The sequence below is a fragment of the Pungitius pungitius genome, chromosome 15 (genome assembly GCF_949316345.1).
Source record: "Pungitius pungitius chromosome 15, fPunPun2.1, whole genome shotgun sequence".
Taxonomy (NCBI): Eukaryota; Metazoa; Chordata; class Actinopteri; order Perciformes; family Gasterosteidae; genus Pungitius; species Pungitius pungitius.
In genome coordinates, this window is record NC_084914.1 from 2,177,020 (window position 1) to 2,203,937 (window position 26,918).

Sequence of the window (26,918 nt, forward strand, 5' to 3'; positions counted from 1 at the left end):
AGGTGTGTAAAGCTCTGGAGAGTTTAGGACCTTCCTTTGGCATCATCTCCCGTGTCAAATGACTTTGAGCCGGGACAGGATTTTCCTAAAATAACTTCTGATAGGGAGGTGCTAGTCACCTAAACGTTTATTCTGCGAATTTGAACTGCACTTTCAATGAAAGTGATCAAAAATATGTGATTTTTCTCTGTGTGACAGGTCTTCAAAAAAAAAAAAGGAAAGGAAAAGGTCTGTCTTGTCGGTCCTGGGGGGTTTTGTTGAGTGCTTTTGGTATGAATCATATTTTAAGGAGTGACTTTCTGGCCTTAATTGTCGACAGGTGCGTCTCAGAATTGTCTGCAGGTGCGCTATATCTCCCCTTTAGGAAGCCTGCTGTGGTAGTGGGGTGGCATGAAAAACATGACATTACATTTATATGAGTTACTGGAAAAAAAAGAGTCTGGTGAAATTTGGTTTAATTTTTTTGTTTTCCTTTTTGAAGATAACTGGGTAATTTGTAAGGCTTTGGGAAAGTGTTGGATGACCTCCTGAACCACACTCCACTCCAGTCCAGATGGTGGCGGTAATGCTCCAAAAGTTGGTTGCCAATCAAAACCAAGAAGAAGCAGAAGAAGAAGAAGAAGAAGGGATGCACGCATTCAGCAGGTGGTGCAGCATGGCGCAGAGGTGGCGCAGACAGGATCGCAAAGTATTGGTTTTTACAAATCTTTACAAACCATTTAGCCTTTAAATTGGTGAGTCTTTGTGGCGGTAATCACTCCTGACTGTAGTGGCCTGGTTTGGTGTCCTTTTTCTAACTTGTGTTTTTGTTACACTTTTAATGTGTCCGTACATTTTAGGAGATTCTTCAGTGGTTACTTTTGTTAACATTTGTATTTGTATCGTCAGGATACCGAATCAATTTTATTTTTATTTGGATCAATGCAGAGGGTTTCAGATGTTCCTGCTGAGGCAGAGCGCATGGCGCAGGTAGACGTGCACTAGTCTCCTAATGAGAAGACCGCTTGCATCATGGCTGCTTTGGACTAGGTAGGTCTCATTAATCATGGGACTCCCTGGAAGGTTCACTTTCTACATGAACTAGTTCAAAGTTCAGGTCACACATTTTAAAATTAACTTGTTCAGTTCAAACTTCAAAATATTTGAACTAAGTTCACAGTTCCAACTAGTTCAGTTATTTTTTCCATGTTGCTGCAAGCTATTATTTTTCTAAATTATTGCCAGAACCACAGACAGCAATTATTTTATCAGTTTTCAACACTGAAGCTATGCCTCAGATTTAATCTTCATAATCCAATTTTGAATCCTTATCCACCCAGGGTTCACATTAGCATTGAGGGGATTGTTGCTTTAATGTGGCGAGGAGATCACCGTCTCCTATGGAGACAACTTTATTTTTTGGAGAAGGCAATGCCTTCTGTGAGAGAGAGGGACGGGGTGCCTGCCTCGTGGGGACAAAAAGTCACTCACACCCAGCACTTGTGTCAAGTAAATCAGAGTGGTAAAAGTACAGAAGCAGAAAAAGAACATTTTGTGTGCTGGGTCGTGCAACAGAAAAAAGTTTTCATTGTTTGAAATAGGGTCAGTTTTCACATTTTTGACAAACACTGGTCTTTCTTAAACCCCTCCAGGTACCAGTGTAGTCGAGAGTCTTTGCCAAGATGGTAAGTAGAAGTCAGTAGAGTGTCCTTTGTGACATGTTGCTTAGAATGGCAGCTACCTGAAGCAGCACCTGGGGGTCAGCCACACGGTGCCGAACCAGGAGGAGTTCTGGCTCCTGATGAAATGTGGCAGTGCACGGTAAGAATAATGCAAACGGGTTTGTCACATTTATGCAAAGGTACCCTGTTATTAAAACCCTTTACCCTGACGACACCCACCATTGTGACACTTCCTGGACTCGCTTATTGTTCATTTCCTATCTCCGTACATCAGATCGCCTCCACTGCGACCTGTGGGAAGAGGAACCACCTCACAGACGCCATGTTTGCAGTGGAGGTAAGTGTGTTTAATTCGTTTTAATTTGACAAAAAGCATGTAGGCAGGATCTGTTGTAAATCTAATGTTTTGTTTTTCCCAAGTTTGTTTAATATTAGAATTCTCTGTTGATGGGAGCGTGACGCTAAGAGGGCGGTGAAGGAGCGTCGCCGCTCCCAGCCGGAGCCGCCCTGGACACGAGGAGCCTCCGTCGACTAGGGGGCTGAGAGCTCATCATATTCCATTAATTTTCCCATCCAACTATACAGAAATATAACTTTAGCAGGTTGTTATGGCTTTTCTGTACAAAGCGGAAATTGTGTGACATAAACTTGGAAGCAGAGGGTTTTTAATTTCAAATTTAAATCGACTAAATGTCATTACAGAGGAGGACCACCCGGAGTTTGCCCTCGAGTTCCAGGATTCCGAGGAGGAGGCTCAAGCTTCACCTGTTTTGCCACACAGCCCCATCCCTGGGCCCCCCACGGCTCCCCTGCTGCTGGTCCAGGTGTGGCCTGCCCACATTTGTTTTCGACCCCGGTCCGCAGCGGCTCAGTTACATTTTCACCTTTTTGTTTCTTGTGGTTGTTAGAATAATATAAACTGTTTATCAACTGCAGAGAGGATCGCAGCTGATTTTCAGCGCTTCCGCCAGGGGGGGGCAAGGTCGGGGGGGGCGCAGAAAACGCCTTGGCAGTCCACAAGCGCTGCGCTTCCCCCACGCAGGTGGACAAGTTGCGGGCGCAAGTATTTTGCATCGGATGCTTTTCTTGAGCATGGAATGTGTTGGAACTGAGAGTCAGATTTTATCACTTGTAACTCCTCCCCTTTTCCCACTGATGGCCCGGACACCCCTTCGGATTGTTCATCCTCCCAGGAAGAAGAAATCCGCCCTAAAAGAAGGCGGAGGCTGTTCAGCGACCCCCCCCACCCCCCGTAAATAATTGTTCATAGCTGTTTCCCCCCCCACTGTAAATAAATGTTGATAATTGTTCCTTTTTGTCTCTGCCTTATGCTTTTGTTGGCGCTGACATCTGAAGAATTAAATCAAAATGTGGAAGCACTTTATCGGGTGATATCTCCTTGACCTTTTGGCCCCACTTTTGGGACCTTTCCCTTGGGTCTACGGGGGTCAAACGATGAATTTGACCTTTTTCCTTCTAAAGTGATTTCTCCGCAACGCAAGGGGCTAGGCGCGCGGGCCCAACGGTTCCCGGACTTATTTGGTAATAAATACCGTAAGTCAAAAAACTAGACTAAAAATGTCATGGAAATAAAAAGAAAAAAAAACATATGTTTGAAAAAATATATTTAAAAAGTCTATGTATGGTCGAAAAAAGTCAAATATTTTGAAGAAAAAAATCCAAATATATTAGGTCAAAAAAATGCAATGGGGAAAAATAAGTCACTGTAATAATCAAATAGATCCACCCAAATGTAAACAGCTGGTCTACTGCAACATGACAGGTGACACATGCACACACGCACACGCACACACACACACACAACGGCAACAAAAAAAAACTGCAAAAAATTCCTCCAGCAGCTTCCTCCAGATCGTTTCCGGGACTGGGAATAATATTCTATAATCCTAATCTAATTCCTCCAGTTTCCTCCAGAATACCTCCGTGGCTGGAAATCCTAATTTAAAAAACCCAGTGGATCTACCACTCGGCCAGAAGGCTTTCCTGCTTTGGAAAGGAGAATTTGGGTCTATTTCTAAAGTCTGATGGCGACTCTCTGGGATGTCACATGATCACATTGTGATCAGAAGCAGAAGGGCCCTTTGGAACTAAAAGATATACGTATTTAGCCACAAAATCTGGCACGAGAGCAGTTTCAACTTTTTAGCAGTGCCTATCGCTTTCTTGTCATTAACTATTAAAGAAAAATTCAACAGTTGGAGCTTGTTTGCAAACTCTCTTACTCCTGTGGCTAAAGCCACGGGGCTGAAACACAGTGATGAGAACCACGTCCTCCTCTCAGTGGAAATCCAGTTCCACTGAGAGGAGGACGTGGTTGAATACAAACATTGTGCAAAAGGACAGGACAGGCAGATAAAAGAAAGGTGGGTGGACCTTCATTGATACAGATGCAGTAGTAAGAACATGAAGTATGAACATGAAGCTGCTGTCTTGATGAGTTTGCAGGAGCCGCATGGAGAAATAGCACGTGATCTCTAAGTAAATATATTTGAGATAATGTTGGCCTTCAAAGTAAGGCGAAAGCACACTTTTAGATTCTACAAATAGATTATTTGCAAAGCGTATCTACCTCAATCGTTTAAGTATATGTATCAGTATGGTTACGACCCCGCCCTTCACCTGCTCCCTGCTGGTGGCGGTGTCTTCCAGGGAGGGCGTGGGAGATGGCACACCCCTGCTCCCTGAATACCTCTTGATTGTGGAGGGGATAAATCTTTGGTTTTCCCCTCTCCAGAGAGTCGGCATTCCTCCAGGGGAGCGACTGCTGGTCTACCTTTGTTTCCTTATCCAACGCATACCAACCTTTCCTCTCCCACATTTGGACTATGATTTTCCCTTTTGTTTTTGAACCTAGACTTTGTTTGTTTAGTAACTTTGGTTCTAAAAGATTGAATAAACTCTTGCAGTTAATTTCAGTGGGCTTGTTTTCTTTATGTTGCGGTCAAAATGAGCTGGCCGTAACAGTATTTGTACCTATATTCTGACTTTAATCTGCACATCGCATCTCAGGTGAGTCCTGAAGAACTCCTGGATCTAGATGGTGCCCCGCTCCGGGGTAACACACACTCTCAAAAGTTGTCCTTCCCGTGGCGCTGCAGTCGCCTATCTATTTAAACAGTGATGACATCAGCGGGGAATCTGGGGGCAAGTAGATCAGATAAAGTTAGGTGTAATTGTTTTTAAATTCTATATATAGCTTGTGCTCAAATTGAGTAAAACAAATGAAATTTTCAGATATAAATCTCCAAATAAATGAACAAATGAAACTCACCTTGAGCCTTTTTTTAAAGCTTACATTGACATCTTGTGACCACAGTTACTCTCCTAGATTAACTATGAATAAATATGACTGCCAAGTTAACACACTGTGTAATGTAATCATTTGAGTGTTGAAGAAAGACAAGGAGGCAATTAGGGACTGCTTTGTATGTTTTAAAAAACATCTCAAAAGAAAAACATTCACATACCAACACTCATACTAATAATGCTGTATGTTTGTATTTCTATAGGTTTTTTTCAGCTATTCAAACCATTCAAATATTAAAATGTTCAGCTCATTCAGGGAAGGTGGGCTATGACTTTTCAGCTTTTAAGCTCTTATAGTTGAATTAATATAAATTCAAATCAACCTTTTTAACATGGTTTCCAATGGATTACATTTTAAAATCCTCTCAAAACTTCTTCAACTTTCGACTTTTTCAGCTTTTCCAATCTTTCAGCTAGAGACACCATTTAAACTTTAAAATGTTGCCACAAGTCTTAACAATTTCATAAAAAAACAGCTTGTTGATATCTATTATAGTTTTTTCATAATCACTAGTTATGCTTCATTAGTTTTAGGGTCCTTTTCGAATTTAGAGTGTGAGCTAGAGTGAGGACAAAGTCGGAAGACAAGAGAGGGTCCATGTTTTGTAAACTGCTGGTAGAGCAGTTTTAAAACACATAGAGACATAAAAACTACACTCAAACGTTCGCTAGAGTCTTGGGTCTCTCAAAATCTAATTATTTTTTGTCTACTCCAAATAGTTTTGCTCCAGGAAGCATTTGTTTGACGTGTGGGTTCTCAGTAACTGTCTGTGAGCTAAGTGCAGCTGCTCCGTTGCCGCGGCAAGCAACAAGCTTAGGATAAAGCTGTTTCATTGAATACTTATTGCACTTTCAAATAGTACTACAACCACTACTAATATTTCTAGTACTTCTAGTAGTACTTCTAGTATTTCAACTGGTATTATTACTAAAATGACTTTTACTACTACTAATATTACTAGTACTACTAGTATTTCAACCCCAATGGAGGGAATTCTTACTGTAATGTTTGATAATAACTTTAGGTCTATTAGCTTAGGGCGACTGTGGGTGAGTGGGGAGGGCGGCCGTCCTCCAATCAGAGGGTTGGCGGTCTGATCCCAGGCCCGGCTAACCTGCATGTCAATGTGTCCTTGGGCAAGACGCTTAATCCCAGCATTGTTCCTCTAGCTGTGACTACAGTGTGTGTGAATATTAGTTACTGGTTGGGCAGGTGCCACTGTGTATGGTAGGTCCTGTCATTGGTGTGTGAATGGGTGAATGATGTTATGTAGTGTTAAGGTGCTTTGTTTTTTTGCAATTGTTTCAAGTTGATTTCAGCTTTTCTCATTTCTGTATTTTCAGCCATTTTTAAATGTATTTCAGCTTTTTCTATTCATTCAGCAATGTTTAGAATAATTTCAGCTTGTTTCATTTCTGTACTTTAAGCAACTTTTTGAAATTAATTTCAGCTTTCTGCATTCCAACGCATTTTCAGCAGGAAATTCTAGTTCTATTTCTTCCGCCGCACCTTTCAACTCCTTCACACTTTCAGCTATTAAGACCATTCAAATAATAAAATGTTCAGCTCCTTCAGGAGAGGTGTGCTATGACTTTTCAGCGTTTTAGCTCTTATAATTGAATTATAATAAATTAAAATCATCAACCTTTTTAACATGGTTTCCAATGGATAAAATTTTCAAATCCTCTCAAAACTTGTTCAACTTTCAACTTTTTCAGCTTTTCCAATCTTTCAGCTAGAGACACCATTTAAACTTTAAAATGTTGACACAAGTCTTAACAATTTCATTAAAAAACAGCTTGTTGATATCTATTATAGTTTTTTCATAATCACTAATTATGTTTCATTAGTTTTGGGGTTTCTTTCGAATTTAGAGTGGAGTTTTCCGGATTGTCATCGCATAACTGCATTCCAACAAGTAGAATAAAGATTAGGATAACAATACTTGGAATGCATGACTGCATTCCAACAAAAATTAAATGAGTTGAATAAAGATTAGAAGAACAATATTTGGAATTATTAGTTGGAATGCTTGAAGCATTCCAACTAATAAGGCGGAATAAAGAAAAGAAGAACAATACTTGGAATGCTTGAAGCATTCCAACTAATAAAGATTAGAAGAACAATAGTTGGAATGCTTGAAGCATTCCATGTATTGTTCTTCTTTTCTTTATTCCGCCTTATTAGTTGAAATGCTTCAAGCATTCCAAGTATTGTTCTTCTAATCTTTATTCCGCCTTATTTTTATTATTATTATTATTAGTTGGAATGCTTGAAGCATTCCAACTAATAAAGATTAGAAGAACAATAGTTGGAATGCTTGAAGCATTGCAAGTATTGTTCATCTTTTCTTTATTCCGCCTTATTAGTTGAAATGCTTCAAGCATTCCAAGTATTGTTCTTCTTTTCTTTATTCCGCCTTATTTTTATTATTAGTTGGAATGCTTGAAGCATTCCAACTAATTATCTCTCTTTGGAACACACGGTGGATATGCTAAGAAATGGAACTGAAGATATTAGTCTCCAAATTAACTAACAAATGAAACTCAATCACCTGGAGCCTTATTTTAAAGCTTACATTGGCATATTGTGGCCACAGTTACTCTCCTGAATTAAAACCCCATAAATATGACTTTGCCAAGTTAACACACTGTGTAATGTAATCATTTGAGTGTTGAAGAAAGACAAAGAGGCAATTAGAGACTGCTTTGAATATTTTAAAAAACATTCACATACCAACACTCTGTAATAATGCTGTATTTTTGTGTTTCTGTAGTTTTATCATTTTCACTTTCTTTGATACGACAGTTGTAACCCCCCCTCAGCTGTTACCCATGTCTCTCACATCAGGATATGTGCATCTAGAGTTTAGCTTTAGTCTGCGTGGCGTCACAGCTCAGGTGAGTCCTGAAGAACTCCTGGATATTCTTCCACAGGTGGACCTCAGCAGCAGCGTGGGACCTGGCCTCGCCCCCGAACAGGACCACCCTGCCGGTAACCACATGAAAAGCGGAGGGGAAGTAGGGTCCGTAAGGCGGCTCTAGACAGTGCCCCGCTCCGGGGTAACACACACTCTCAAAGTTGTCCTTCCCGTGGCGCTGCAGTCGCTCCACCATCATGTCCACATGAGCTTTGCTGTCCCAGTTGAGGTCGTCCTCGGCGGCCGCAAAGAGGAGACGTCCCTCTGCCCGTTCCACAGGAATCAGGGTGGCCTCGTTCTCCTCTGCACCAGGGTCGTTCAGAACCTTTTTTATATTGAAGGCCCCCGACTCAGTGGGAATCAGCTGGCTGAGGTCAAGCATTAACGCCGGGAGGATCTGGCTCTTCTTGTAGTAGAGGGGAAGAAGTGTGTTGGCGGAGCAGCCGTTGATCCACACCACGGCCCTGACACCTTGCAGGTAAGAGGCCATCGATAGTGCCAGATCTCCGGTTTTTGAAATGGATATCACACCAACTCCTTTACTGCCAACCTGCAGGGGGGACAAAATGAATGACTCATTAGTTTTACTGCAGATAGGCATAAAGTATACTCTGATGGTATCAAGTCTAAGGGTGGTTAGACAACCAAACCATAAAATGTGCCACAAAAAAACCCTCAAAAGATTGAGAACTCCCCTTATCTTGTTTTCTCAAAAACTGTATTGCTTCTTCAAAATAATCCAGATGGACCTCGTCGATCTTCTTGGGCAAGTCATCGTAACCGTACGCCACTACGGTCAGGACCACAAATCCTCGAGTGGCGAGCAGAGCGCCTTTTTTCTCAGAGAAACCTCCCCCTAAAATGTACAAATCTAGCACTGCAGGGAATGGACCCAGTCCTGGATCGGAAGACACGGGAGGATTCAGAGTGACGTACATACATGACATGCGTGCTCTGTTCTGTTGTCTCATTTTCTATTTAACTTAAAGCCTTAAAGGCCACGGACCTGGCGGAGTGAAGAGGACCCCACGAATATTCCCTTCTCTGATCGGGCGCCGGATGACCCCGTCTCCGATCAGGAGCCTCTCATTGGTCGCCTCTGCCAACATCCCGCCCCCCTCCTCGTGCACAGAGAACTTCACCACGTAGGGGTTTAGTGAACTGTAAAGCTGAAACCTCTTGTGCAAAGTGTCCGACCTCATGGACCAAAGCAGACCCATGGGTTCGACGCCGGTGTAGGTCCCACCGAGGGAGGGGTCCCTCTCCAGGTCGATCCGCCCGCTCCCATCGGCCCTGACGGTGGCCGAGGAGCTGAACACGACTCCCTTCTCGTCAGTGGATCTGGCTCTCAGGGTGACCACCTGCCTCGACCTCAGCCCGGCCACCTTCACCTGGACGGGCTCGTCAAACATGCACCTGGCTCTCGGCAGCAGACTCAGGCGGACTTGGGAGGACATCCTTCTGAAAATCCTTTGTTTCTTTACAAATGTCCACTGTAATAGTTAAAGAAGAGTTTGGAAATTATCTTGACTCTAAAACACCAACAAAGCAGATGAACACGTTATGAATGTTTTTGTTGGACCTTTGTTTTCTTTAAGTTTCACACCTGAAGTCACCAGTAAATAGAACATTAAGTAATATTTAACCAGCTTAATGTTCCTCTTACTTCAGAGGTGAAGTATTGTTATTACGCTGGTAGTAAATAGTTTTAACAAAAAAAACTATACTATTGTATAGTTTGAACTATACTAAATCAAATTATATTATTCAGAATGTTTTTTACCCTCTGTAACTGTATTGCTTGTGTTATTAAATTCATTATCATTTTAACACTCAAGCCAGTTGACTCTTTTTTGACTCCTCGTCTCAGAAGGGGCGAGGGGACCAGTAGTGTTCGTCTGTCACCAGTTCAGAACTTCACAGAGAACAGAACCAAAGGATGTTCAATGACTATTATTTAATTAACAGTGAATTTCCATTTCTCGTTATTAGCCTGATCGTTAACCCAGTAATTACATAAATATATTGGTATTTATTAAAGACAAAAATAGAAATAGTCTGTTTTTTTGGATTTTATGCAATTAGTGGAGAAGGTGTTAAAGTAACTTTGTCCTTGACTGTCAATGCTTTCAGACATGAGATGACTCTCTGTATCTCTCTGCTTCACTCAAATACTTGTGTTTATTCCCTATGATGACAGGAGAGAACACTCTGTAATACATAGCTGTGATTAGATAATCCTAGACATAAAAAATACACTCCAACTCACACTATTGACACAAAATTTTATTTAAAAATGATTACTTGTCTTGTTTCATCTTTTTATTTTCCTGTTAGAAAGTTGAAATAAAATATAAATGTGTCTTACCTGCAGCACGGTGCACAGCTAGAATGAGACTATTGGATGTGGGTTTTAAAGGCTCTGGTCAGTCAATAATTTTGGGTCGATTGATGGAATGGACTGTTCCTACTGGGACCGTACAGGGTGAGTTCATCTGATTTGTTGAATAGCCAATAAAGAAGAGAACTATGTTTCAGGAGTAATACTTATGATACTAGAGTTCTATCCCTGGCTGATACGTCTGAGGCAAACGCTCATTTGTGAGCGTTATGTCAGGATTAAAGTGGATAAAATGATAAATTGAATGCATTCATCTACATTGTCAAACAGGTATTTCAACGGTTCAAAACATACATTATGTGAATCATGTCTAATGAGCCCAAGGTATCTTAAAGGTGCTTGTATTGGTAAACATGCAAAAGTGGGTGACAACATGCAACTTGTGCCTATTTTTCACAGCCATATTTTGACAAATACTTTTTTTTCAGCCAGTTACAGCGTGATCACTCAGATACTCAACCTTCAGACCCTTATTGTCCACCTTCAGTCACTTATTAATATAACATCAACATTGGTAATCAAAGTACACTTTAGTACTCATTCAGTTTAGCTATTGTTCAGTGATTGATTTGTGCATTGCATTAGTTAAATATAAAACGCTTTCCTGCTGAAAATGCGTTGGAATGCTGAAAGATCAAAAGAATAAAAAAATAAAAAAATACAGAAATAATAATTACTGAAATTAATTTCAAAACATTAGTGAAAATACAGAAATTACAAAGCTGAGATAGATAATTTTGTATAGATAACTTGTAGTATTATAAGTAGTAGTAGTATTAGTTGTAGTTGTCATTGTTGTACTGGTAGTACTAGCAGTAGAAGTAGTAGTAATTTTAGTATAACTAGACAAATCCGCAGAAATATTAAGTGTGGCCTAAACTGATGTTGCAATATACACATTTAAGTACAGTATGAGTTGCAAACCATTGTGACAGGTATATGCATGTGGAGTGAGAAGGGAGTGGAAAAGTGACCAAAAAAGGGATGTCAGAGTCAGTCAGTGGGGACCCGGGATCTGTTGATGAGCCCGACTGAAACAAGAGAGGAATTTTGTTTTTTATCGCCAAAAATCTTTATTTTCTTAATAAAAACACGGACATGTCACATGACGAAACTGAAGTCTAAATGTTGAACTGTTTGTCAATCTTGACTCTGGCTCCAGTCCTCAGTCGTTCTCCACCAGTATCTCGTCCTTCGTAAACCCGCCAGGATCCTCCTCCTCCGCCGGATGGAACTCGTCTCAGTCCACAGAAGAACCTTCACCTCATTTATTTATCTTCAGGATGATCTTCCTCATCAAGACTTCCTGCTGGGTGTATCTCTCACTACTCTTTTTACTTACGTCCACCCGTGCAGTGCGAGAGAAGTATTTCTCCAGGTCCTTCATGTTCTTTGTTACCTTCAAGAAGAGCTTGACTCTCCCCACCCCGTACTTGCTGGTGACTGTCCCACCAGAAGATGCGCCGTCAGTGGAGTCCCAATCAGCAGAGGACGCAGAATCATCTGCTTCCCTCTGGTTCTCCTTCCGTTCCTTGACCCCTTCGTGGCTCGAGAGGCCCCCGTGCTGCTCCCCGTCTTCCTTCTTTTCAGGGAAGCTTTACGTCCCTCCTCCTCCATGTCCCCATCGCCGTTTTGAAACGGAATTTAACCAGCGTGTGTCTCTTGACTTTTTCCCCGCTGTTAGGGAGGGGGTGAGGAAGTGAGGGATGGAGAGAGAGGGCCAGGAAGGGAGAGAAATAGACCGAGAGAGTGAGTGAGAGGTCAGGGTGGGGGAGGGGCAAGAGAGTAGATTGATGTTGAAAAGCATAGCTGCGTCATGTTACATGTCATTTAGCTGACGCTTTTATCCAAAGCGACGTACAATAAGTGCATTTACACATAGAGATACAAACTCAGAAGAACAAGTAACAAGAAAGTACATTTTTCATCAAATAAGCAGTTACAAAACATGTTATAGAAGAGTGCCATTATAAGTACAATTTAAGTGCTATCATTTGTTAGTGCTACGGTTTGCTAGTGCTTTAGTCAAGGTAGAGTCCAAAAAGGTGTGTCTTGAGTTTTCTACGGAAGATGTAGAGGCTCTCTGCAGTCCTGATGTCATCAGAGAGCTCATTCCACCATCTGGGAGCCAGGACAGCGAAGAGTCGCGATCTCGTCAAGTGCTGTTCTCTCAGTGAGGGAGGAACAAGCCGCTTGGCAGATGCAGATCGAAGTGTGCGAGTTGGGATGTAGGGTTTCACCATGTCCTGGATGTAGACTGGTCCCGATCCATTCACAGCATGGTACGTCAGTACCAATGTTTTGAACTGGATGCGGGCAGCCACTGGTAACCAATGAAGTGAACGGAGAAGCGGTGTGGTGTGGGAGTATTTCGGAAGGTTGAAGACCAGTCGAGCTGCTGCATTCTGGATGAGCTGCAGTGGTCGTATGGCGGTAGCAGGGAGACCTGCCAGCAGAGAGTTACAGTAGTCAAGGCGGGAGATGACAAGGGCCTGAATCAGTACCTGTGCCGCCTTCTGAGTGAGAAGGGGTCGTATTCTCCTGATGTTGTAGAGCGTGTACCTACAGGATCGTGTCGTCGCTGCGATGTTGGCAGTCAGGGAGAGTTGGGAGTCAAGTGTCACGCCGAGGTTCCTGGCACTCTGAGTGGGCGTTAACACAGAGTCGCCGAAGTTAACGGTCAGGTCCTGAGTGGGCGAGGTTTTTCCAGGGAAGAAAAGTAGTTCGGTCTTGATCTTCAGGTGATGAGCGGACATCCACTGGGAGATGTCAGTCAGAAATGCAGAGATCCGTGCCGCCACCTGAGTGTCCGAGTCGAGGAAGGAGAGAATTAGTTGGGTGTCGTCGGCATAGCTGTGATACGAAAAACCGTGCGAGCGAATGACGGAGCTGTGGTGGCGGGCGTGGTTTTGGCTCGGCTGCAGGGGGAGAGAGAGGGGGAGTGGCTCGGGGAACAGTGCCAGGTGGAAACACTTGGCAACCAGCTGGGGGGAATTAACGGGTCTCCTCTCGCCCCTATAAACAGTGAGGCGAGCGAGGAGGAGAAGGAGACCGACCGACCGAGCGAGCGAGCGAGCTAGTTAATTAATTGTGTAAATAAAAGCATTTTTGAAACCCACCACCCTGCGGTCCTGTGCCGTGTCTTCAACCCCACGCACCCACACCGTACAGTGGCGCCCAACTCGGCAGAGGATGACGGACGAGGGGCAGCTGGGTATGCCGACCCAGCCAGCAGTCGCGCTGGCGCAGATGATCGGGGAGCTGGCGGGGATTCAGAGAGAACAAGCGGAGGCGAACCGCCAGTTCATGGGGGTGCTCCAGGCCCAGGTGGGGAGACAAGCCCAGGCACTGGAGCAATTGGCGGCGCGGTCCGGACTCGCGCCACCACCACCGGGGCCGACGACACTGGTGAGCCCGACCCTCCACCGAATGACAGCGGAGGACGACGCCCAATCGTTCCTGGAGGCGTTCGAGGCGACGGCCGAGGCGTGCGGATGGCCGGTGGGGGAATGGGCCGTTAGGCTGCTCCCACTGCTGATTGGGGAGGCGCAGACGGCCGCCATGGGGCTACCTCCAGCGGCCCGGCGGGACTACCCAGCGGTGAGGAAGGCAGTAGTGGACCGACTGGGGCTGCTGCCGGAGGACCACCGGCGGCGATTCCGGGGTGCCAGGCTGGGACCGGAGGACCGGCCGTTCGCCTACGGGCAGCGGCTCCGGGACGCAGCCGCCAGGTGGCTCCTGCCGAACGGGGTGGGAACAGCGTCGGAGGTACTGGAAAAGGTGGTAGTGGGGCAGTTTATGGAGGGGCTCCCAGCCCGAACAGCGGCGTGGGTCCGGTACCACCGCCCACCGACGCTGGAGGCAGCCACCACCCTGGCCGAGGACCACCTGGCGGTGCACCCCAGCGGGCGCGACGGCCGGGAGGGCGCTCCACCCTCGACCCTGCAAGCAGCCGCACCACGGGGATGGGGCCAGCAGCCGACCACAGGGCGACCCCGACCAGCCCCACGGCGGGAGCCGATGACCCGACACCGGGACCCCCCGACCGCAGCAAGCCCCGGCACTCTTCCTGACCCACCCGGAGGTTCTCAAACGCCAGGGCAGGAGTGCTGGAAGTGTGGGCAGCCCGGCCATCTGCGGAGGGAGTGCCCGCTGATGGAGGTGGGGCTGGTGATCCGGGTTGCCGGCGCTCCATCACCCTCCCCCGGCCCGGGAGCGATGTACCGCGTTCCGGTAAGAATCCAGGGGGGTACACGCCAGGCGATGGTGGATTCGGGCTGTTCGCAGTCCATGATACACCAGAGCCTGGTTCGGCCAGGGGCATTGGTAGAAGCGTCGCGGGTGAAAATAAGATGTGTGCACGGGGACATTCACGAGTATCCCATAGTGTCCGTCGAACTTAGGTTCAGGGGAAAAAAATATAGAATAAAGGTCACGTTTAGCTCCCACCTGACGCACCCCGTAATTTTGGGAACGGATTGGGAGTGATTTAACACGCTAATGGGGCAGGCTGTGGGGGTGCGTTCACGACCGACAGGGACATGCGGTATGTGTGCGGTGCTCAGCGGTGACGCGAGGTCGTCCGACGCCGCTGGTGTGCGTCCTGCCCGGAGTGTCAATTGGTTAATTCACCAGCCATACCACGTGCCCCGCTGCGGCCGCTACCGTTGGTGGAGGTTCCGTTCGAGCGCATCGGCATGGACCTCATCGGGTCATTTCACCGGAGCGCACGCGGATACCGCTTTGTGTTAGTCCTCATGGATTACGCAACCCGGTATCCGGAGGCAGTGCCATTGCGCAATATCTCTGCAAAGAGCGTCGCGCAGGCTCTGTTTCAGGTCGTCTCCCGGGTTGGAATCCCGAAAGAGATTCTAACAGACCAGGCCACCTCGTTCATGTCGCGTACACTGGGAGAACTTTACGGGTTACTGGGCATTAAGTCCGTCCGCACGAGTGTGTACCACCCCCAGACCGACGGGTTGGTAGAGCGGATGAATAGGACGCTGAAGTCCATGATTTGTAAATTTATTAGTGACGATGAACGTAATTGGGACAAATGGCTTGACCCTCTGTTGTTTGCAGTCCGGGAGGTCCCCCAGGCCTCCACGGGATTTTCTCCCTTTGAGCTTCTGTTTGGCAGGTCACCAAGAGGGGTGCTGGACCTTATTAAGGAAAGCTGGGAGGAAGGTCCGAGCCCCGGAAAAAACGAGATCCAGTACGTCCTGGACCTGCGAGCAAAGCTCCACACACTGGGGAGGATGTCACGGGAGAATTTGCTCCAGGCCCAGGAACGACAACAACGGCTGTACAAGAGAGGGGCCAAGCTGCGAGAATTCACACCGGGAGAAAAGGTACTTGTATTACTTCCCTCTTCCAACTCAAAACTCCTGGCTAAGTGGCAAGGGCCCTTCGAGGTCACACGCCGGATGGGGGATGTCATGTGACTTGGACTCGAGTCTGACTCGAGTCCAAGTCACATGACTCGGACTCGAGTCTGACTCGAGTCCAAGTCACATGACTCGAGTCCACACCTCTGGTAAGTGGTGTAAGTCATGTGATTCCTCTAATCAGCTATTAAGGTTCTGTGAGACAGACTGCAGCTTGTGTCTGGGTAACCACGGTAACTGCGCACCTGGGATCATTAACAAGCTGCTCAAAGGTCATTTTGCGATTTACACAGAATCCACACCTCAAACAAGTACTTTACCACAAAACTATGGCTGTCTAAAGATTAATGGTGGTTTTCAAGAGACCCAAGACTTGACTGAACGCGCTGACGTGATCTATATGTCTCTGTGGTAATAAATACAGCTCTGATGGCAGTGTACAAAATGTGTAACTTTTTTTTTTTTAACATAATTTAGTCCCCAAATTTGTATTGGAGCCCATGGAGCTTAAGACAGTGAAGCAGCATACTAACAATTATCTCTTTGGAACACACGGTGGATATGCTAAGAAATGGAGCTGAAGATATTAGTCTTAGGAGGCTTATTTTAAAGCTCACATTGGCATCTTGCGGCCACAGTTACTCTCCTGGATTAAAACCCCATAAATATGACTTTGCCAAGTTAACACACTAGGTAATGTAATCATTTGAGTGTTGAAGAAAGACAAAGAGGCAATTAGAGACTGCTCTGTATATTTAAAAATCACATCTCAATGAAAGAAAAACATTCAGATACTAACACTCTGTAATAATGCTGTATGTTATTATTTCAGTAGATTTATTATTTTCACTTTCTTTGATAGGACAGTTGTAAACCCCCCCCTCTCAGCTGTTACCCATGTCTCTAACATCAGGATATTTGCATCTAGAGTTCAGCTTTAGTCTGCGTGGCGTCACAGCTCAGGTGAGTCCTTAAAAACTCCTGCATCTTCTTCCACAGGTGGACCTCAGCAGCAGCGTGGGACCTTGCTTCGCCCCCGAACAGGACCACCCTGCCTATGAACCGATGTAAACCGGAGGGGAAGTAGGGTCCGTAAGGCGGCTCTAGACAGTGCCCCGCTCCGGGGTAACAAACACTCTCAAAGTTGTCCTTCCCGTGGCGCTGCAGTCGCTCCACCATCATGTCCACGTAAGCCTTGCTGTCCCAGTTGAGGTCGTCCTCGGAGGCCGCAAAGAGGAGACGTCCCTCTGCCCGTTCCACAGGAATCAGGGTGGCCTCGTTCTCCTCTGCACCAGGGTCGTTCAGAACCTTCTTTGCATTGAAGGCCCCCGACTCAGTGGGAATCAGCTGGCTGAAGTCAACCATTAACGCGGGGAGGATCTGGCTCTTCTTGTAGTAGAGGGGAAGAAGTGTGTTGGCGGAGCAGCCGTTGATCCACACCACGGCCCTGACACCTTGCAGGTAAGAGGCCATCGATAGTGCCAGATCTCCACTTTTTGAAATGGATATCACACCAACTCCTTTACTGCCAACCTGCAGGGGGGACAAAATTAATAACTAATTAGTTTTACTGCAGATAGGCATGAAGAATACTCTGATGGTATCAAGTCTAAGGGTGGTTAGACAACCAAACCATAAAATGTGCCACAAAAAAACCCTCAAAAGATTGAGAACTCCCCTTATCTTGTTTTCTCAAAAACTGTATTGCTTCTTCGAAATAATCCAGATGGATCTCGTCGATCTTCTTGGGCAAGTCATCGTAACCGTACACCACTAAGGTCAGGACCACAAATCCTTGAGTGGCGAGCAGAGCGCCCCTTTTCTCAGAGAAACCTCCCCCTAAAACGTACATATCTAGCACCGCAGGGAATGGACCCAGTCCTGGATCGGAAGACACGGGAGGATTCAGAGTGACGTACATACATGACATGCGTGCTCTGTTCTGTTGTCTCATTTTCTATGCAACTTAAATCCTTAAAGGCCACGGACCTGGCGGAGTGAAGAGGACCCCACGAATATTCCCTTCTCTGATTGGGCGCCGGATGACTCCGTCTCCGATCAGGAGCCTCTGATTGGTCGCCTTTGCCAACATCCCGCCCTCCTCCTCGTGCACAGAGAACTTCACCACGTAGGGGTTTAGTGAACTGTAAAGCTGAAACCTCTTGTGCAAAGCGTCCGGCCTCATGGACCAAAGCAGACCCATGGGTTCGACGCCGGTGTAGGTCCCACCGAGGGAGGGGTCCCTCTCCAGGTCGATCCGCCCGCTCCCATCGGCCCTGACGGTGGCCGAGGAGCTGAACACGACTCCCTTCTCGTCAGTGGATCTGGCTCTCAGGGTGACCACCTGCCTCGACCTCACCTGGACGGGCTCGTCAAACATGCACCTGGCTCTCGGCAGCAGACTCAGGCGGACTTGGGAGTACATGGTTCGGAAAATGATGTGATTTTTCCTTTACAAATGTTAACTGTAAATGTAAAAGAAGAGTTTGGAAATTCAATTGACTCTAAAACACCAATAAAGCAGATGAACAGGTCATGAATGTTTTTTTTGAACCTTTGAAGTTTCACATCTAAAGTCACCAGTAAATAGGACATTAATATGTAACCAGCTAAACATTCCCCTTACCTCAGAGGTGAAGTATTGTTCTTATGTAAACAATAGTTTTAAACACAGCAAAATGGTTGGCTCTCTGATCTTATGGAGAATTCTTCTATAATGCTCAAATTTGTTAGGGATTTAAGCAGCGCACGTAGCGGTAGAAAGGATGATACATGTGATAATTAGTGATAGAATAGTATTGTGTTATTAGATATTAGTTACTACATTATCATGTTATAATAATCATTGCACTTTAAATCAAACACAATGTATAGTCATTTCATTGCTGTACACATTAACATTCTGCCACAATGTAACATTAAACCTGGGAAAGGACACTTTTAAATTAAAGCATTTCTACCACATTTTTCCTAAAGAGGGTTTTTTTGAAAATTGTTTTCTCCGGTCAGGTTGTTTATGGCAAGGGATGAACGCCATCAAGGCAAATGTTGGTTTTGAGTTAAACATAATGGTTAAAATGTGAAGAACGGCTATGGTTTAAGATGTGTTATTGTTCTCTCTCGATACCAGTGTAGAAATCATCAAAACAGGACATTAAATATTTGCCAAAAGGAGACAGAGCTGACACACATACGAGTCATGCACCAAGCCTACTCAAAGGATGTCATCTTCAGAGCAGGAATATACAGTTGTAAGATGCTAAAACAAGAGGGGACTCTGGGCGAAACCCAAGTACTGGTAGCCGACCTCGGATGTAGACGATGATCTTTGCCACCACAAGGTCACAAACATAGAGGCACAAAACATGACCCAGAACACCGTGTGCCTCCATGTGAAAGAGCACAGTCGGTCGTACTGAGGTAGAACATTAACTTTTTCCAAAAAAAGTGTACTATCCAGTAGATGATTATATTATGCATGTCATGTGTACATGAAGCTTTAGGCCAAAGGTGAGATCATCGGGTATTAAGTGAACAGGGATCGGTCAGGTCAGTGAGGCCTTTCAGATTCAACACAGAGCGAGTCATGTGACGCTTTGGAGCAGAAAGGAAGGTAACAAAGGCCTACGTAGGAGGATTCGTGTTTAAATCGGCAGTCAATCGCATTCCGTTGTACAGTGAGGAGAGAGCCAGCTTGATAGGTCGCTTTAGACCTGGACCAGGGGACGAAAATATTAAACAATTCATAAGGTTTTTAACTTTGTAACTGTATTGCTTGTGTTATTAAATTCCTTATCATTTTTAAACTCAAGCCAGTTGACTCTTTTTGAGTTTGTCTCAGAAGGGGTGAGGGGACCAGTAGTGTTCCTCTGTCACAAGTTCAGAACTTCACAGAGAAAGGAACCAAAGGATGTTCAATAACTATTTAATTAACAGTGAATTTCCATTTCTCATTATTAGCCTGAACGTTAACTGAGTAATTACACGAATATATTGGTATTTATTAAAGACAAAAAAACAAATAGTCTGTTTTTTTGGATTTTATGCAATTAGTGGAGAAGGTGTTAAAGTAACTTTGTCCTTGACTGTCAATGCTTTCAGACATGAGATGACTCTCTGTATCTCTCTGCTTCATATTCATATATTCATAATCATATTGAGTCTGTTATTTTGCTTTTTCCTATGAAGGACAAGCACCCATTGGCAAACACATAAGATAACACCAGTGTGCTCACACTGTAATTGTCACAATATCGGGCTGGCGCAGGTTGCAGGGAGGACTCAAACGCAGGACTTCTCGACGTGCTCTTTATTCAAAAAGACCAAAAAGACCAAACTCACCAAACCGAGGACCGTACACCAACGAAGAGTGACATTAGACAATGACGCGACAAGGGACCACAGGCACGCAGGGCTTAAATACACATGGGAGGTGCAGGTGATTGGACACAGGTGGAAACAATCAAACAATCACAAGACAAGGCAGGAAGTGAAGTTAACCCAGGACCACAAGGAACATGAAACTTCAAACTAAAACAGGAAGAGGGACCAAACCGTGACAGTAATGTTGTCAGTCACATGCATTTGGTGACAAATACAATTCCTATTAGTTTACTGTATGAATTTGTATCTTAGTTTTTTTTTAATCTTTCTGTGTCATTTTTGTTTGTATAAAATGTCATTAAAGTTTGCTTAACTTTTACAGGTTGGGCAGTAAAGGAGAGAACACAATACATGGACACTAGAAAATATATAAAACTCACAGAGCCATGCTCTTTGGAGTTTGTCACTGAAGGTAAGTCTATAAATTAAGCTATATTATACGGTAAATGCACAAAGTACTTTGATGTCTTAATGATAATATTTTGGTGGGTAGTAATGAAGTTATTGATTTACAGCAAAAAAAGCATTTGCCATTCGAGAACAGACACCTGTTAAGGTAACAGATGACACCTCTACAGAAGTGGACAAGGATGTATTTCCTGAACTTGTTGCTGAAAGGGGCATGTGCTTTAGTTTACATACTAATAATGGTAATTATGTTTATACTTTTCTGGTCTTATTTTTAAATTGTGGTGATGTTTACATTTTTGTTAGTAATATTTGTATATACTTTATACAGATTCCACTTCTGCACATGAGTTGTCCCCTCTTCTGACTGATGGGAACTCTGTCAGCAAGATTTCAACCTTTACTAAATGCAATGAAGGCAACAAAACGTTTGCATTACATTCCAAAAGACCCAGGTTGGATGATTCCGAGCTTGCAAAAGAGGTTGGTAAGAGAAGGGATTTAACCCAGCTTAATAAAAATGTTCACCAGTTTATAAAAATAAATAAAAGCTTTTCAATAGATTGTGTACATTTTGGTGTTGTCTGTTTAGACCATTGAAGACATCCTGAAGTGCAAACCTGGTGGCGTAGAAGTAATGCAGCACTATAAAGACACTGGTAATCTCTCAACCTCCAAAAGAAAGGAGATGATTAATATATTGGTTGCACACATGACTGAACAAGAAGGGTAAGCTTTGATCATTTAATGTGTTAAGATCACTGTACCTACAACTTATTCAAATGTGACCCTGCCTGTGAAATACTATTAAATATTTAATACAATTTATTAATAAATAAATAAATCATCTAGTTGCTTAACTCGTGTTTTCTAAAGTGATCCAACATTACTTTTACGCCAAGTGTACCAAGAAAGGTTTTTATAGATGCTATTGTTTTTACCCCCAGTAAACAGGAGGTTTTGGTTTCATGGTGTGTTGTTTATTATTGCAGAAGGATACCGCTTAAGGCCACAAGAGAGATGTATGCCCTTGGCATTATTACTCTCTTTCCAAACCTAAAAGATCCTGAAGGGAAGACAGGCTATCTAAGTATATCTGCTTGTTGTTTAAGATGTTTGAAACTTAAAATCGTAGCTTTTTTAATTAATTCATTTTACCCAAATTTGTCTCTTTAACAGGAACAATACTATGACGCACAGAGAGGCACAGGTTATTATGAATCGCCTAAAGACGGTTCAGAGAAACACTAATTGTAAAATGCCCTCTCAATCAAATGAGAAATCTTGTGGCCCTAGAATGGAGGAAAATATCTGCCTTACAGATCAGCTAACAGGTGATGATTGCCAAGAAGCAATCTCACTGCTTAAACACAGCACTGATCGTGATATCATCTTCTGGAAGATGAAAGAAACCTTTCAGTACCGTCAGGAGATTGTAAAGGACCCAAAGTCGTCCACTTCCATCTTTCACATTTTTCCTCGATTCCGGGACACCAAGGGTCTGGTGAGTATTCATGCTAGCTGACTTAACAATCCAAAGTATTATATTTCAGCTTCTCTGTTGCAACCTTCACCTAAAATGAACAACTTAGAATTATGGATGTTAACGATTAATCAATGATCGATTAATTGTCGATTAATACATTTGCAACTGACCTTGAGTTTTAAAGAAGCATGCGCCAATGAGCAGTTATAAACTGTCACTCACTTACAATACAACACGTTTGGCAAGAAAGGCAGCAGCAGAGAAATTCTATGTTTAATATTATATTGTACAGGTCTAATCTTCAGTATAGCCTGAATACGAACCCATGTTGACTGGCCAGTGGCTTTCCTTTATCAGGACTTAATGTTGACTTCTTCACTGCAACTTTAAACTACCATATGTAACACAAATACAGTGAGCACTGACTCACTGTTTAGTTAAGCATGTCTTTCAGTACCATATCAGTGTAGATCAGTACATGATTTATGAACATCTGAATTTTTTTTTCTTTTTCTGACTACATTTTTTTTTGTGCTAAAATGTTACCAGTGCTAATTTCTGATGTCATTATTTGGTAGTGTAAGCAGTTTTTTGTTTGTTTGGACCTATTTTTTCTTCAGATACATCAAGACGTTGTTTTGATGTTTGGCCTGGAAACAGCCTCCAGATTTTTGGAGAAGTGGAATACCTCCTTCAAGGAAAATGTGATTAAGCAGGCAAAAACTCTAAATCCATCTGCATTCCTGCTACAGCTACTGAAATCTGCTGAAAAAATCAACGGAGACAACAGTAATGAAGGTAAAAGTACTTCACAGTTCTCTCGAAAATGCTACAATTTGTATTTATGAAAGCTAACGAAATGTTCTCTGTGTTCTGTAATTATAGAATGGGATAGTGACATAGCATCCCTGCTTTTGCTGTTACACCTCCTTGCACCCCAACCTTCTGGAAGGAAGCGAGCAGCCAAGATTAGTGTGAGAGATGCTGTTGGTCGCCTCCTGAAATTTGAAAAGGTTAGCTTAAGTTCTGAATTTTTCCTTGAGCATAGCAAATATAACTGTAAACCGAACCATTAGAATAGTGAACTGTTATAACTAAAGGATGTAGGGTTTTTCTTTTTTTAAAAGATGCAATTTTCTCTTAAGAGTCTAAATTTGTGGTAAATATACTATGTTCTGATTTTAAATGTATGCTAGAATTTATGGCATTTGAGTAATTTTTATATTGTTATTAATCAGTCCTGCAGAAGTTTGGAGGACCATCTCTCAGAGGTGGAGGACAGACAACCCTATCTTCTGGCCACTGGACAAACCAAAGCAGATGCACTTAAATTCTACATTGTGGTCAACAAGAATCTCATACCCTGTCAAGCAAGTACTTCACTTGTAGCTTTTGATGAGCTTTTTAAAGCTCATTATGTCTTTGGTGCACAATATGACCCATCTCTCAGCAACATGTTCACCTTTATCCAGACAACAATCTACAAAATCCATCCTAGCACGTCCAGCCAATCATCACGCACTCGAGAGCTGAGAGCGAAACTGTTAAACAGTTCAATGGAAAGTACACAATGAGAAGATGTTTCATTTGTAAGTCTTTGCTGGGTACAAGCATTAAATTGTTTCCACACCTGAAGTCAGCTCATGGCATGAACTCAGGTAAGAAGCTGAGACTTATTGTGTCAAGAGGGATGCAGCTTACAGTTTACCACCTATTTTCGGAAGCATTTACATTATATCCATTGTGAAGATGAGAATAATGCAGAAACGGATGCAGCTCCCAGCCATCAAACACAGGCTCCAGAGTTACCTTCTATTGAAGAGACAAATGTTGACCATATTTTTGAGACACCTGATAGCCCACAGCAACCTACAACCTAATTTCAAAGCCTGGATATGTGTGCATCAGTTATTTCAAAATTGATGGCAAGTAATGTGCCAAATACTGTTGTATTTTCAATTTAAAGATGTTATTGCAGTGTTGCAATGTTTACTTTTAAAATTTAAGTAAATTTCTATTGAAAATGTCAGAGCAGATTATTTGACAGTATATAGACATGTACAGATGTCCTATCGTGCTGACAAATTTGTCATATTTTTACAAAAATGTATATTTTCACACTATTAAGATGCTATTGCATTGGAGACTGCATTGTTTTATTCAATTGTATGTCATTAAAATATATTAAAAATGTATGTCTAAATAAATTCAGTCACTTGGTTTTTGAAAAATATCTACAGGTATATCTTTAAAATTTCATCTGCATTACCATTTTAAAATAAGTATTTACATTAAATCAACATAAAATAAATACACTAGGGTTGTGTGATTAATCACCATAAAGTGTTACATGTGTACACTTAAAGTGTTGAGAAATTATCACTCTTAAGTGATAAAATGAAACACTAACACAGTGTTTGAATAGTAAACACTTTCGCCAGTGTTGTTTTAACACTAGCAAAGATGGACCTGTATGTTCACCCGGAAAGTAATAAATTTAACACCCATGGTAACAAATCTCCCAACAAATTTTTGCTGTGTAAGAACATCATGAGGTGAAATAAAATAGAAATGTGTCTTACCTGCAGCTCGGCTAGAATGAGTCTGCGAACCCACCCCATCCCACCCAATTGCCTCATCACCCCCTCACAGACTTCACTGTGTTCTCGTTCCAGTTGTCACATGGGACATTTCTCAATTTAATTTAGTTTTTGACTTAAATATTTTACTATTAACAAGCTGTTGTCTCATTTTCATTTAAAATTAGAAATGGTATATATAATATTGAGCACCATATATATTATCAGTCATAAAATAAATAGCTTTATCGTTTTAGGAGGAGGAGGTTGGATACAGTAACAAAAAAAAACTATTATACTAAATTACTCGAATGCACACACACCTACCGTTTGTCTTGTTACTCAAACATCAAGAGGCTGATAATCAGTGTAGTGGTCCTCGTACAGCAAGCTGCTGACCACACATCAAAGATCTCACAGAGAACTATACAATAATTCATATGTGGAGTTTTATATTTATTATTATTATAATTCAGAGCTTCAGAGTTTCTTTGAAGCTGAAGTTCTGCTGCCGATTTGGAGTCTTGAGGACGGTCCCCTCATGTCCTTTAATTAAAACATCGTTCGTTTTAATGTGCAATGATGGACAATAAACAAGCTGCACTCTGCGGATACAGACAAGACGTTAAAGTTACATTTAAACATGAAGTTATGAATCTAAACTCTGTCCTCAAACAGACGTAACCGGTGAACAACATCAGTCTCTGACACCACATTAAAACGTATGAAGACTCGTTATAGTAGGCCTACAGTTAAATCTCATGTATAACCGCTACGGAGACGTGAAAACCGGCGGAGCATTTCACAGAAGACTCGCCGAAAACAGGCTGCTTTCTGTGGGCTGAGATGAGCTGACCGCCCGGTGCTGGAGGGTCTGACGGTCCGTTAACTACAAATGTATATTTTCACACTATTAAGATACTATTGCATTGGAGACTGCATTGTTTTATTCAATTGTATGTCATTAAAATATATTAAAATGTATGTCTAAATAAATTCATGGTCACTTGGTTTTTTGAAAAATATCTACAGGTATATCTTTAAAATTTTATCTGCATTACCATTTTTAAATAAGTATTTACATTATATCAACATAAAATGAACACACTCGGGTTGTGAGTTTAATAACCATAAAGTGTTACATGTGTACACTTAAAGTGTTGAGAAATTATCACTCTCAAGTGAAAAAATGAAACACTAACACAGTGTTTGATTATTAAACACTTTCGCCAGTGTTGTCTTATTATTAATAACATTACGTTCACCCGGAAAGTAATAAATTTAGCACCCATGGTAACACTGACGGTCCGTTAACTACACCTCACATCTCCATCCACGGAGCAGACTGTAACAACAAAAGTTGCTTAAACAACTAACTTCAGTCATGAAATTACATTACGTTACTTAAATAAAGTAGTATTTATAAACTTCGACATAAAGTTGTTTACTTTCCCCTGCCGTTGTTGCCTGTTGCTGAGATGAAATGCATTCTGGGATATTTGGCTCTCACAAGAACAGACGAGCCTGCTCCGACGCATGCCCGGTAAAGTGGGCGGGGCGAGTCACATCCGGGTATTTAACCGATCTCGGCCAGATGCGGACTTTAGAATTGGAACAGAACTCGGGTTGCGACTGATGACGTTTCACGAGTCCACGAGAACAAAAGTCCACACAAGAACGCATATTGAGAAATGGCCACGGACTCGGGAGTCCTGACTCACCGGAGAACGGAGATCGGTCATTTCCGCAATTGGAACAGCAGCTGACTTGATGACGTCATCATGTCAGCTAGTCTTGCTAATAATATTATCAAGCATTTGTTTCATTTTTTTTTTAAATTAGAAATGGTATATATAATATTGAGCACCAGATATATAATCAGTCATAAAATAATATAAACAAAATATCTCAATGGATCAGATCAGCGTTGTTATACAGTCCAATGTCTTTTTAAAGCAGATGAAGCAGCTGTAGTTTGTGGTGCTGCTGAACTTTGCTGGATTACACTGACAGGTGTAGATCAAATATCTATTCATATTGGAAGGAAGATTCTAGAGGTGTGGACTCGAGTCATGAATTTGATGACTTGAGACTCAACATGCCAAAAAGTTCAAAGACTTGCAACTGGACTTGGACTTTAACATCGATGACTCGTGACTTGACTTGGACTCGAGCCTTTAGACTCGAGAAGACTTGCTACTTCCCACGAAAACTGGGGGAAACATTTTCACACGGCCGCGCCGCTCTGTTTATCTGCATCTATCAAAAATGTGCGCTACCTTTATGCAGAGGGCGCGCGATGCCTGAACAACATCCAATCACTGCAGTCCATTTGACCGTATCAACGAGACAGCTCGTTCATGGT

At 43.0% G+C, this 26,918-nt stretch overlaps 3 protein-coding genes and 1 long non-coding RNA gene across 8 annotated transcripts; 2 read left to right on the top strand and 2 right to left on the bottom strand.

The window, feature by feature from the left end:
- The first annotated feature begins 602 nt into the window (after nt 1-602).
- Nucleotides 603-3,189, top strand: LOC119209933 (uncharacterized). Of its 3 annotated transcripts, XR_009942460.1 has the most exons (7): nt 603-734; nt 928-1,029; nt 1,632-1,800; nt 1,936-1,998; nt 2,082-2,263; nt 2,364-2,485; nt 2,598-3,189. It is a non-coding gene; the product is annotated as an uncharacterized LOC119209933 (long non-coding RNA). The 3 variants fall into 3 exon arrangements; XR_005119594.2 differs by having other exon boundaries at nt 2,364-3,189; XR_005119595.2 differs by lacking the exon at nt 928-1,029 and having other exon boundaries at nt 2,364-3,189.
- Nucleotides 3,190-7,509: 4,320 nt separating this feature from the next.
- LOC119209340 (acyl-coenzyme A thioesterase 5-like) lies at nt 7,510-24,602 on the bottom strand. Its single transcript, XM_062557798.1, has 4 exons — nt 24,557-24,602; nt 8,916-9,402; nt 8,607-8,807; nt 7,510-8,461 (listed from the first exon to the last, which is right to left on the bottom strand). The coding sequence occupies exons 1-4, from the start codon at nt 24,593-24,595 to the stop codon at nt 7,851-7,853; spliced, it is 1,338 nt and encodes a 445-aa protein (XP_062413782.1). The 5' UTR covers nt 24,596-24,602; the 3' UTR covers nt 7,510-7,850.
- LOC134105237 (acyl-coenzyme A thioesterase 5-like) lies at nt 16,424-18,665 on the bottom strand. Its single transcript, XM_062557794.1, has 3 exons — nt 17,687-18,665; nt 17,375-17,578; nt 16,424-17,229 (listed from the first exon to the last, which is right to left on the bottom strand). Exons 1-3 carry the CDS (start codon nt 18,120-18,122, stop codon nt 16,622-16,624), a joined length of 1,248 nt encoding a protein of 415 aa, XP_062413778.1. The 5' UTR covers nt 18,123-18,665; the 3' UTR covers nt 16,424-16,621.
- On the top strand, nt 20,440-23,587 carry LOC134105238 (uncharacterized). Of its 3 annotated transcripts, none has more exons than XM_062557797.1 (5): nt 20,440-21,217; nt 21,481-21,992; nt 22,595-22,772; nt 22,860-22,987; nt 23,213-23,587. In XM_062557797.1, exons 2-5 carry the CDS (start codon nt 21,678-21,680, stop codon nt 23,546-23,548), a joined length of 957 nt encoding a protein of 318 aa, XP_062413781.1. In that variant the 5' UTR covers nt 20,440-21,217; nt 21,481-21,677; the 3' UTR covers nt 23,549-23,587. The 3 variants fall into 3 exon arrangements, with proteins under 3 accessions (XP_062413781.1, XP_062413780.1, XP_062413779.1); XM_062557796.1 differs by having other exon boundaries at nt 20,440-20,730; nt 20,820-21,992; XM_062557795.1 differs by having other exon boundaries at nt 20,440-21,992.
- Nucleotides 24,603-26,918: the final 2,316 nt, after the last annotated feature.

Bases quoted from the DNA above. Each gene is read 5' to 3' on its own strand.
- LOC134105238 (XM_062557795.1), top strand. From the start codon at position 21,678: ATGACGCACAGAGAGGCACAGGTTATTATGAATCGCCTAAAGACGGTT. The intron at 22,773-22,859 runs GTAAAAGTACTT...CTGTAATTATAG, and splicing joins CGGAGACAACAGTAATGAAG to AATGGGATAGTGACATAGCA. The intron at 22,988-23,212 runs GTTAGCTTAAGT...GTTATTAATCAG, and splicing joins GCCTCCTGAAATTTGAAAAG to TCCTGCAGAAGTTTGGAGGA.
- LOC134105237 (XM_062557794.1), bottom strand. From the start codon at position 18,122: ATGTACTCCCAAGTCCGCCTGAGTCTGCTGCCGAGAGCCAGGTGCATG. The intron at 17,579-17,686 runs GTCCGTGGCCTT...CTTCCGATCCAG, and splicing joins GGTCCTCTTCACTCCGCCAG to GACTGGGTCCATTCCCTGCG. The intron at 17,230-17,374 runs GGAGTTCTCAAT...CCCCCCTGCAGG, and splicing joins TTTGAGAAAACAAGATAAGG to TTGGCAGTAAAGGAGTTGGT.
- LOC119209340 (XM_062557798.1), bottom strand. From the start codon at position 24,595: ATGGGGTGGGTTCGCAGACTCATTCTAGCCGAGCTGCAG. The intron at 9,403-24,556 runs GTAAGACACATT...TAACTATTACAG, and splicing joins TCATTCTAGCCGAGCTGCAG to TGGACATTTGTAAAGAAACA. The intron at 8,462-8,606 runs AGGGGAGTTCTC...TGTCCCCCCTGC, and splicing joins GTTTTTGAGAAAACAAGATA to AGGTTGGCAGTAAAGGAGTT.